Here is a 12,026-nt window from a genome sequence, read left to right on the forward strand (position 1 = left end):
GAGACTTAAAAGTGACGTCATCATAGTGAAATCTCCAATGCGGACTCTTCTCTAATACGGACACTTCGCTCTGTCCCTTCGGTGTCTGTATTAGAGAGGCTCGACTGTACTTACCAAATTTACTTAAGGTAAAATGAATGTTTGCGACCACATAATTGGGCTTTGTTTAGTTTTGAGTATTTTTTTTTTTTTTTTGCTTGAAGCATTTTTTTTGTTGTTGCCATTTTTGACTTTTTACTTATTTATCAATTAGTTTATTGTATTTATTTTATGTCTTGTTTGTGTAATTGTTTGTGTTTCCATTTTATGCTACCTCTGCTACATTCACTTTGGAGACACTTTCTCGCACTGAAGAATTCCCCTGGTTCCAACAGCGGATATCATTTCGCTTCAGGTAAACTATATACCCAACAGCAAGAACCAAAAGCACAGAGAGTACAGAGGTCGTTACCATCATAGTGTCAACGTGACTTTCACTGTTCTCTGAGTAACCTGTTTAAACAAAGAAACCATTAGAGATTAAAATGTAAAGTTGTGTGGTAAAGCTATATTCGTCGATATTCACAGCAGTCACTCAATAGCCTTTATATATAGCAGAATAGTTATTTTAGGTGAATGGTCATCAGCCCGAAGAATAAAATAATAATGACAACGACGACCACAACAACAACAACGACAATGACAATGACAATAGCAACAATAACAATGACCAGTGATAATAAATAGAGGGAGACCAGTTGACAACATATAAAAATGTAAACCTGAGATGGATGGGGGTTGGATTCTAAATCAAGTTAACACCACACGGTAAACCCCTGGGGTAAAACTAGATAACCATATCCAATATGTTATGTATCCCGGTGTTTGTTTAATTATTGGCATGGTTCCACAACTGTTTCATTTCTACTCCATACATAGTTTACCAAATTACGGGAACTTCAAAGTGGTTTAAAAATAAAAGTTCACTGACTCTCCAAGTAAAAGTGAGAAACACTTGCAATTGGGAGTTTTGTCAGTCAAGTTCCTTTTGATAGTGAACACTTTGAAACCCAGTCTATCAAAAAGCCGTTTTGAGCAATTAACACGAACCAAGACCTAACTGTCGAAAGGTTACAGTAATCTACCTTGTTTGCAGTCCTTTTTATCCGGCTTCTTTGTGGCTTCGATGTCTTGCTGATTAGTTGCTGATAGCGAAAACAAAATCAAAATAAATCGAAGGAAACGTTAAGGATGCATAGAGACTTAGGAAATAAAAGCAAATATTATGGATACTCTAATCATTCATTTTCATTTCTTCAGATCATCTGTTCTAATCTCCAGGTGTTTTATGAACTCATCAGTTGCCAGTTGGTTTGGTAGAGCACAATGCATCGGCATCGCAGAGCTCATAGGTTAGAATCCCGTTCATGCCTGAATGTAGCTTTTTCAGGCTTCATTAATTGCTACGATGGCCTTTCATATTTTGAAGTGAGAAAAATTAGTGTGAATCACAAAGGACATAAAGAATGCTAAGTTTAGAGGTATAGTTTTGCGGAGCATTGTGACACAGTGGCCAAATTTATACTAGGGACGCATTATCCGACGCCGAGTTTATAGAAGGCAGCCTGCGTAGCTTGGCGGTTTAAGGCTTTTTTTAAAGCAATTTGAGTGCGAGCGCACAAAGAGGCGTAGCCGCGAGGAACCGCCTGCCTGGAGTACCCGCATTTTTTATTGCCGCCCCCTATTACTTTTGACAACCCGATGACAGGTTTTGTGAATCGTATTAACACAGCTGATTAGAGCATAGATCGTAATAAGCAACTTCCAGCCAACTTGGCAGGGAAAAGTCACTGTGATACTGTAGAGTCTATCAAAACTAGACTATATATCTGATGCTATGGCTCGATGGCGGCGAAGGGCAAAGCCTGTCAAGGAAGGAATCGAGAGAAGTGTAAACGATAATTGTAGACTTTCTTGTTGTCCGCTCAAGATCAAATTAGGAGAATCTAAGCATTTCCATTCAAAACCTTCTCAAGGTCTCTAAGCGTGAAGGATTTCAAATTGGCACTTTGTCAGAAATCTGAAATTGGTCTAGAAATAGAAAGATCAGACACATCATCTGATCGTGTATGCCATGCCTGTGTACGTAAAATGAGAAACGCTTTTAACTTCATAATTTCATCTACTCGAGCTTGCAGAAATTGAAGCAAGCCGCGATCGAAGTCCTCAAACAAGAAAAGGACATAAAACATCAGACGACAATTCCATTGCTGTGAAGTTCAGCGATAATATTTCTGAAATTTGGTCGTCGATGATGCTCTTTAACAGCGAAATAACAACGATACTGGTTCTCGTAGACGACAATTCTTGTCTGGTGAGCGCAAACAGTGAAACACGGTAAAAATCATGCTTTGGTCAATACCTGTTGGGAAAACGGCCATCACATCTCTCCCATAAGGCAAATTGTGTTCGGCTGTTTCTTGCTGGTGTTTGGCAGTTAACAATTTCGCGATATTCGAGAAGAATATTCTGGCGCGATAACGCTTTCGACAACGCTTTTTCGATTACGGTATTTTCTTTTTTCACGTCAAAGATCTGCGTTGTAATCAGTGTTGTTCCTTGGAGCTGTCCCTTGGGAGATTAGCGAAAATTTTGATTGAGGGATTAGCCTTCTGCTCCAATGGAAATGGCCAGTGCGCCAGCGCACTGTACTAACAAAAAATGCCGGTCATCTGTGTAGGCGGTTTCTCGGTTGTCTCTCTCCCAGGCTCCTTGCGGCTTCGCCGCTGGTTATCGCGGCTTCGCGATAAAAACCGCCAAGTACGCAGGCTAATAGAAGGAGACAACAGTTATCCGGCTTATTTGGGTATAATGGTAATAGGACTGGGTGGAGTCCAATTCGGTCTGTAATCATACGAGCTAGTGATTAACAAAATCGAACGACCACGAAGCGGGAGTCCGATTTGTTAATCGTGAGTATGATTACAGACTGAATTGGACGACAGGATGTCCTGTTACCATTTCATCATAACAACTACAATTTTTCATAAAAATAAAAGTTTCATTTGAAAAAGAACTTTTAATAGTCATTTTTAATATCACAATTAAAACTACGGAGAATAGCTTGCAAAATGGCTATAAAGTTTCTTTCAAACAGGTCAAACAGTCACCGAAGACTAAGCCTCCACAATCTTACAAAGTTCGTCTCTTGAATTGGTTACTATAGTGATTGCAATCAATATTGTGACTTAAAATGGTTGGCTTATGTAATTGTCCGATTACACTGTCCGATTACAACCGTGACTTTGCACATTAATTAGAGCAAAATACAGCAGTTTATTCATCAATCACGTTTGAGGAAATTGTAATTGTTATGATTAATCCAGTGTTAATAGTAATTATATGGGCAAATTCGTCTTCAGCTGATTCTTCTGGGTCGTCTTAAACAATTTATCCGTCTTAGGCAGACGAATTTACCGTCTCCGTCGGCTGGTGAAACGACAAGATGCCCTGTGCGGTGGCAAGGCGTCTTCTTAGAAGTCCCTTTTTCGTGTATGCTATCTCAAGTAGGTACCTGCCTGAACGAGTTGTATTCGAGCAACCCGATGCGAAGATTTTAATGGGCAAACCAACCAAGAGCCAGACGCAAAACTTAAACTTACCTTCTTCAGTGACAACAAGAGTTGTATGATGTACTGCAGGCGATGAGTGGTTGATTCTTTTGACAGTGCACATGTATTGCCCAGTATCACTCAGGTTCACTTTGTGAATTTCCAGAGCTCCATCACTCGTGATGTTGACTCTTTCTCGTCCAACCTTGGTGATTCCTTTATTGTTCATACCAGCAATCCAATCCCATGTAGTGTCTTGCTGGTCACATCTTTTTGATGTACAAACTGACCAATAGGCGATGTAGAATGTCCCGTCGTTCCTAACCACTTCTTGTAACGCGGGACAGGGCAGAGTTACCTTTTTGCGGATTGTCGCTGGCGAAGAGATGTTGCCATTACCGATTCCTGTAAAGGAAAAAGCTGGTTTGAGAGCAGTGTTTTTGAGAAGACTTGAAAGAATTAAGATAATGGAAGCGATTCTGCGGAGGGCGCTAAATGCATGATTTGGTCTGTAAAGGTAATAAAATAAATATCCAGATTTGTGCGATTTTTGTTATTGACAAACTTGAAAATGATCTGAACTTATTTTTTAAAAAATGAAAGGAACAAATTAAACTAAATTTCTTCATCCAAGACCAACTGCACTTAGAGATTAGGATGCAGAGCTCACAGAGACACGAAATAACGATGGCTACGCGTCACTAGCCTAAATGACTAGAACATTCAATCATCAATGTTTTGCCGTCAATGGTGGTCTGTGGAATTTTCATGTGACTCCAGAGGGAAAAAACCCTAAATGCGTAGACGTAGTATCAAATACTACAAGCGAAGAGAGAAATTAAGGCAAAACTTATCGCGAGAAATGATGCTTGTCATTAAAACGATTTTCTAGTTAGGTAAGATACTCTCCTCAAGTTTTCTTAGGCTGACTTTCCAGTCAGTCCATTTTACGAAGCCAAGGTCGAACGTGAGCAGTATAAGTAAGGTTAAGCGGCGATTTTAGGGGGAGGAAAATAATTCATGTAAGAAGAACAGAAATAAAAATGTTTACAAAGCTTACCTGCGACTTTTAAGAGCCAAAGACACACGAAAACATGATAATCGGTTAAGGAGTGCTTCATGATTTGACCGCGTTTACACGTATAGATGTGCTACGCTTTGTTAGCTGTCAATGACAGACTGACTGCGAGGTTAAATGCTATACGAGATTTATCCAAAAACACGTCACTAGTATTGTGCAATTCAGTAGGCGGACGCATACTGATCATTCCTTACCTAGCGGTTTTTCCCTTTCGCTCATACGTCGGTAGAGGATGAGGTTACGCAAGGTACAAGGACAAAAAGATACTGTATACCATCTCCTATTTGTAGTTGTTTCGCCGTGTCGTGATGTTTCTTTATTTTTTATCTGTTAGTGAATTTAATATCAAACATGTTCTGTTGTTCAAGCAGATTAACAGCTTTTGTCAATATTGATTGTTAATTGTAGAATTCATGACTACTCAATAAATCCCTTATTTACTTTGGGATTCGCTTGTCCAAATTAAGTCCCGCAATGAAGTTGAAAGTGAAAATATAACACAAAAAAAGAATAATATTGGTTGTGGATAGGTATTTCATCCAAAAGTATTGTTCGATCATTATCACGAGCAACAGAAAACATCACAGCACTTTCTAAATTAAAGAAAAAGAAAACACGACTTTTAGATCATCGGCAGGTGGTGTTTAAGCTGGTTGAGCCGAGCTCAATTGTTTGCTTTAGTAATGTGGGGAAACCCCGGTTGAACGTCCTATGAAAAGACGCGACACGTGTATTTGCTCGCTGACTGAGATCAGTAGAAGACGTAAGGTGTCATGTGGGTAATGTTGTTGAACTTGATACAAACCAGGAGAGGTTCAGGAGGCTAGAACGAAGGACAGAGTCTATCGGGCATTTACTGGCGCTTTTAGAAATGTAACACTGGCAGGTCTTGAGATTCTTTGGAAGATTTCTGATTATGCTCGCAGAAGAAACGACAAGGCAATTAACGCAGGTCCTCCTTCCAGAGACTAAGTAGAGAAACCAACATCCCCATCGTAATTTCCAACAATTTAGTGTCTAGTTATTCATCTTATATGGGTATATTTGTAACTTTCTGATTAACATCAACTCCACGTTAATTCCGATACTGTTGAATACTGCTGTAGAAGCTCCATATTTTAACGTAAAAAAACAAACAAACCAACAACAAAGAACAAAACCAAACACAGAACTAAGCAAGAGTGAATTTTGAACTAGCTCTTGTACGAAAACAGGCCGACTATGATAATCGATCTAAGAAGCGGAAATCAGTGGCGAGTATGAAAGGTCAAGACATCGGATATTAATTATCACATAGCGTTTTGCACAAACTGCCGTCAATTCTTTATTTATGGTGTATTTAAAATCATGTCGTAACTCCATGACAATTGTGAAAAACGCTTCTTTGTTGCCTTGCTGTAAAGGTAACTTATACAGATTGCGGCCGCTTGTTTTAAAACTGTTGTAAAAATAATGATAGCGAACTCCGCTGAGAATAGTTTAAAACTGTAATATCAAGGTAAAGCCCTGTTCACGCATGGATGTGTTCTTGTTTGTTAACAAATAGAGCCTCACTCACCTAAGGTAAGAAATAACAAAATACACTACATACTCAAGCAGCTTACCTGAACTGAGAAAGCCCTCTAAGGGAGTGCTTAGCAGCAAGAAAATGACAAGGTTATTCTGACCCATAAATTGCGTTAAAGGAACAGCGGAGCGCTTACAGACCGGCAGTTTATGAGAATTACTTTGCAGTATGAGTCAGTTCTGAATGACGCGTTCAAATGAATACATCACCCCACCATGACCAAATAAGGACGTTATACGTCATATCAGTGATCAGGTGACATGTAGTGGCACGTGGTGGTTTTTGCGCCAACCCACGTGTGCAGTTTCTAGGTTTTAAAAATGTTTAAAATTCATTTGCGGTTTTATTTCTACGATTCAATCTCGGCGAGAACCAAATGAACCCTTAAAACAGTTGAACTAGTGAGCAGCGGCTCTCTCCGTAAGAGAGCATAACTGTTTCGGTTTCTGCTTCTTTGTTGTTGTTTTCATCCGGGAAATAGCAACCGTTTCCTTGACCGTGTCGAAATGTCAGAAAACTCGTGTACCATGATACGACAACGCATGAAGCCAAGTTTAAGGATTATGCATTAAAGGATAGAGTCAGTATCGATATATTTTTGTTTCCATTCAATAACGTGAATCGTTGTTCTCTATTCTCAAAAACTAGTAAACTCAAAAAGGTTTACATCACGACCGAACCACAGACTAGAGGGGAAATCCCCTTGTTCACTTTGTATACGTAATTGAGTAAACAAAGCGTCACAGTTTTCGAGTTTCCCTACTGAAATCAAAGCAATAGAAGTATTCCAACCACCCTGCAGACTTAATTGCTAGAGATAACAACAATAATCTAACGCATAATGATTTTTCTTGGTGCTTCTTGCTGTCTTACTTGGTTAACGGATGTTAACTAATTACACATTCAGTTTTCCTTATTATGCTCGAATATACCCTGTCTGTGGATAAAATGGCTGACGTCGGCATCTAGGGCTCGATACGGTGAAGATTTAGTTACCCTGATTTTTCTTAACGTTTTAAAATGAGCGACGTAACTTGTTCGCAACCAGGTAAACCCTACGGATCACAACAAGTTAATTTAAAACAATAACTTGACAGTGTTATTTTCTCGTGATCCGTTGGTGTCGTATGGCAAATTTGAGGTTCTACTATGCATGACTAACATTCATTTAGCATGATATCATTGGTTCGTTTGTCAAGATACCCTTTTGTTTTTAGTTTGATCAGCCGATGTTTTCAAGTGTCAGACGAAGACAATAACATCCGCTACGTGTGCGACTGCACGTTTGCCTACGGCAAAGTGGAGTCGGAATTGAGATTCTAGAAAGTAGCAATAATAGGCCGCGTTCGATATAACAATATTGTTCCAACATTGCTCCGAGGCTTTTAGGACAAACTGCTGTATTTGGTGTTGTTTTCTTTGTATCCAAGTCTCTTTTGGGAATTGAGAGACAAAAGAAACTTAGAAAATTTACAATTTTGACCCGAAAGCCTCGGAGACATATTAGAATATTGATCGTGGCCTATTAGGGAAAAAAAGATAATTAAATTATTTTACGACATTTCAATTGTGTGTTATGTAGAATTCACCTCCTGAAAAAAAGTGATTAATTATCAGTCATCTTTCCTTCCATTTTCATTGTATTTTAACATAGCTTCATCGTGGTTTTCTGTTCACTGCTCATCAGTTTTCCCCTGCCGCTGCAGTGTCACCATCTTAATGTTGCTGTGTTCGTTGTTGTTTTTATCTTAAGCTCGAACTCCTCAAAAATTAGACTTAAAGGATAACTATTTTTTGCAGGGAAGCAACATATGTGTATATTATATCAGTTACAATGACGGCATAAAAGATTAAACGGATTTTGCCCTTTTTGACAGACACAAAATTACTCTTTCTTGATAAAGGAGCTAAAAGCGTATTTCGACTGTTTTAAGATGAATTTCCTAAGATTTGACAAAGCGGACATAACGAATGGCATAAAAATTATGAAAGTCACTGTTTGCATTAACCCATAAAACTGGTTTACTGCGCTTGTAAACCACACGAACTTACCATGGTCTTTTGCCCAGCTGTTCGTGTTTTACTTAAGTGTAAAGTCGAACGTGACGAGTATTAGTAAGGTTAAACGGCGATTTTAAGACAAGTAATTGTAAATTAATCCGTGTAAGAAGTACAAAAAGAAAAAAAACTACCTTCAAAACATACCTGTGACTTGTAAAACCTAAAGACTCACAAAGACATGAAGATCGGTTAACATGGTTAAAGAGTGCCTCGTCATTTCTTTTTGAACAAATAGGTGTGCTACACTTAGCTGTTGATGACAGGCTGACTGCAAGGTTAAATGCAAGGACACGTCATCAGTGTGCCATAATTATATTTAGCCAGACGCGTCATTCCACGACTTGTTGTCATTCCACGACTTGTTGTCATTCCACGACATTATAGCAACCTCGTGGTTTTTTGCTTTTTCTTTTGTCTAAAGAGCCGCTAAAGCGAACGTTTTTCGTGCCACTCTTCGACATTTTGAGGCTCAATTAGATTGAGGCAAAGTATAAGGAAGAAAAAGACGCTGTATAGAAATACTGCTTTTGATAAGTTACCATACGTGGTGTTTGTATTCGTTTTTATCAGTAGCTGAATAAAATATCAAACATTCGAAAACATGCAGTGTTTTCAAGCACATTAGCAGCAGATGTCAATATTCACTGATTTGCCAACTCGGATCAAAGTTTCTTTTTGTCCCATAGAGTCCCGTAATGAAAACATGATGAAAGTGAAAGTGACAGCAAAAAGATTGACATTGATTTTCATGCGAAAACTTTAAAGAGAGAGTCGTAAGGCGCAGAAAACATCACTTGAGCGTAAGTTGTAAAGGGAAAGAAAATACGACTTTGTCAAATATCACCGGCAGTCTTTTTTAAAAAAATGAATTGGTGACCTGTAGATAATGAATGACTTCAAAAAATTTCCTGTTACTTTAAAATAACGTATTTTCAGTTTCGATATCGACTTCCTGACGGCCATTGAATCACTGGGCCTCAAAAATATCGCCAGTTGTCCCATTTTAAAAACTTACTGCACTGTGAAATCTGCCTGCAATCAAATTAGTGCACATTTCGTTGTCTCTCAAAATAGGATTTCAACCCTTAAATGATGGTAAATCCTTAAAATTGTTAAATTGATCTAAATGAGAGTAAACATATTAAATCACATGAGCAGCACAATTTTCATAAGTGGCTAACTTGTATTGGGACAACTGTGGCAGTTAGGAAATGACAACATTTTCCGTGTTTCTATTTTTGTTATAGAAACTCGGGTGGAATTTTGGAGAACGCCGAGAAATGTTGTAAGCAGGCGAGTATTTCCACAGCTTTTTCGAGTCCTCTCAATAGGTTTCACGAGTCTTTCTATCTCAATAGACATACGGAGATAATATTTTTTGAACAGTGCTATTATCAAAATGTAAATTCACTTTGCTCACTTCATCATAACGTCAACATCTTTGTGTCTTTTGAAGATCTTTCAAGCACAGCTTTCAGCGCCCGCTACTAAATGTTTCATGAAGTAAAGCAATGCCCGGTCTCGTCCCTTTGTGCAATGCACAGACGGCGCTGTGGATGATGCAATATCATTTTTTCCCCTTATCCCATAATTACAGTGGAATCCCGATTTCCCGAACCCTCATTTTTTCGAGCCTACCGATGACTCCAACCAAAAGTCGTTTCCCCTCCTCAGTCAAACGCTGTAACCCCCGATTTCTCGAACTATCCGATTTTTCGAACCAATTTTTGTTACCCTTGGAGGTTCTAAAAATCAGGATTTCACTGTAGTATCAGCTAAGACTATAGAATGTTTCTTTGGTTTTAGAAATCTTTTTTAACTGAAAGTTCTTCATGAGCAAGCTGAGGCGACTATGATTTTTGTGTGGCCCGGATAAAAAATAACTTTATTCTGATTCGTTCCTGAACACTCACGTAACGCGACAAGACGGTCGACAAGACGTCTTAAACTGTATTTGTATATTTAATTACTGTACATGAAGGAAATAAAAGAGAAATACATGCAGCAGAGCGTTACGGAATTTTGTGTTAAAAGCCAACTAAGCTAAACAAACCGGTTTGCCTCTTTTACCGCTGGCCGTTTCATCTACCCATCAGGATAATCCACCGTTGATTTCGTAATTTCCGTACAATTTAGCAACTATTTATTCACCTTCCTATAAATACGTAACTCCTTTACTCGATTGTTTTTTGTTAGAGCATCCTTCGTGTCTTATGAACAATTTATCACACATCATTACCTTCTGTATTATCTTTTGTATCTCCTTTTATAGTCCTATTGTAGTTCATGTTGTATTAATAAATAATAAATGCTCTTAAATTGTACTTTAAAAAAAATGAACAATTTATCTCTGATGTGAAATGTTTGCAAAACTCTTGCTTTGTTCAGTTCACAATTAGAAAAAAGAAACTGTGCTAGAACTTGAGCTCGTGTACAAAAATAGCCCGAGAAGCGGAAAATCTGCGGCGCTACGTGGCCGGAATATTATTTGAAAGGTCAAGACACGTACACCGGATATTATGAAATAGCCTTGGGAACAAAGCTTAAAAAAAAAGCATAAAGCATAAATCAAAGCATAAAATCACGTCGTTGTCCATTGCTCCTGTCAAATACGCTTCTTTTCTTGCCCTCGATTGAAGTAAAAGTGACTGAGACTAATTTCGGCCGCATATTTTAAAACTGTTGTGAAAATGATGTTGAACTCCAGAGAGGTTAAGTCTTCGTAAAGTCTTAACTTCAACGTGTACGTAAAACAACGTTCTCGCCTTTTGCTCGTATTTGTAAACAAATAGCACCCCGTTCACTTACGCTAGAAACTGAGATCTAGAAATAACCAAAATGTATTTTACTCAGCCTACCTGAACCGAGAAAGGCTTCTGAAAGAGTGACTAGCAGCAAACAGTTGACAAGTAACTTCGTTCGTCCCATAGTAACTGTTGTCGTGCCCGAAACAAATCAGGCGAAGACCGGCACTTTATGAGTCAACGAGCTCAACGGAAAACTGTTCTTTCTCGGACAAGTCTGCTACATGCACTTGGGCGTCATCGCTATATTTATCTCCATCATGTCTAAACAAGGAAGCAATGCGTCATTATAGTTTGAAAGTTTTTGTCCACCACGTGCGTATTTCTCTATTTTTTGTTTTTGTTTTTTTTCTTTTGTATGATTTCTGTCTCGGTGAATGCCATGTAACCCAAATCAAACAACACGGCTGTGCCACTTATTTCGCAAGAAACTAGCAGTAAACTTAATTTGACGTTTATTATTCAATACCATAGAAACTGGTCGGCAAAGGTTACATATAGATGTCGCTAAAAAGTCTTTTTATTATCATGGTGCATGCACATTTAATAGCCTTCCAACGAACATAAAGATTTTGCCACCTAAGGAACGTTTCAAGGCTATCTCCGATTTTTTTTCTTAGGTTATTGTTTAGAACATTTTCAATTCGATATCCAGTTTTTATGAGAACGCTATTACCTTTTTAAGCTTTTTAATTTTTTAAACATTTCTGCGTATCTTTTATAGTAGTTACTTTTTTATAGATATATATTATTTATACATGCTCTTTTTATTTTACGTTATACAGGGCTCCCGTTGATACCAGTCCTGCGACTGAAGGGGTCACCCTGTTTAAATATCGATTATTATTATTATTATTATTATTATTATTATTATTATTATGCGTTGTTGAGCAAGCGTAAGATTTTATGATGGTCGGACATTG

At 38.2% G+C, this 12,026-nt stretch overlaps 1 protein-coding gene across 4 annotated transcripts; it reads right to left on the reverse strand.

Annotated features, from left to right (window-relative positions):
• Positions 1-205: 205 nt before the first annotated feature.
• Positions 206-11,266, reverse strand: LOC110057307 (uncharacterized). Of its 4 annotated transcripts, none has more exons than XM_089294170.1 (4): positions 11,158-11,266; positions 3,642-3,995; positions 1,125-1,184; positions 206-492 (listed from the first exon to the last, which is right to left on the reverse strand). In XM_089294170.1, the coding sequence occupies exons 1-4, from the start codon at positions 11,225-11,227 to the stop codon at positions 305-307; spliced, it is 672 nt and encodes a 223-aa protein (XP_089150296.1). In that variant the 5' UTR covers positions 11,228-11,266; the 3' UTR covers positions 206-304. The 4 variants fall into 4 exon arrangements, with proteins under 4 accessions (XP_089150296.1, XP_020619558.2, XP_020619560.2 ...); XM_020763899.2 differs by lacking the exon at positions 11,158-11,266 and adding an exon at positions 6,276-6,428; XM_020763901.2 differs by lacking the exon at positions 11,158-11,266 and adding an exon at positions 4,866-5,262.
• Positions 11,267-12,026: the final 760 nt, after the last annotated feature.

The sequence above is a fragment of the Orbicella faveolata genome, unplaced genomic scaffold (genome assembly GCF_042242905.1).
Source record: "Orbicella faveolata isolate gen_17 unplaced genomic scaffold, um_ofav_v1 contig_25, whole genome shotgun sequence".
NCBI classification, from domain to species: domain Eukaryota; kingdom Metazoa; phylum Cnidaria; class Anthozoa; order Scleractinia; family Merulinidae; genus Orbicella; species Orbicella faveolata.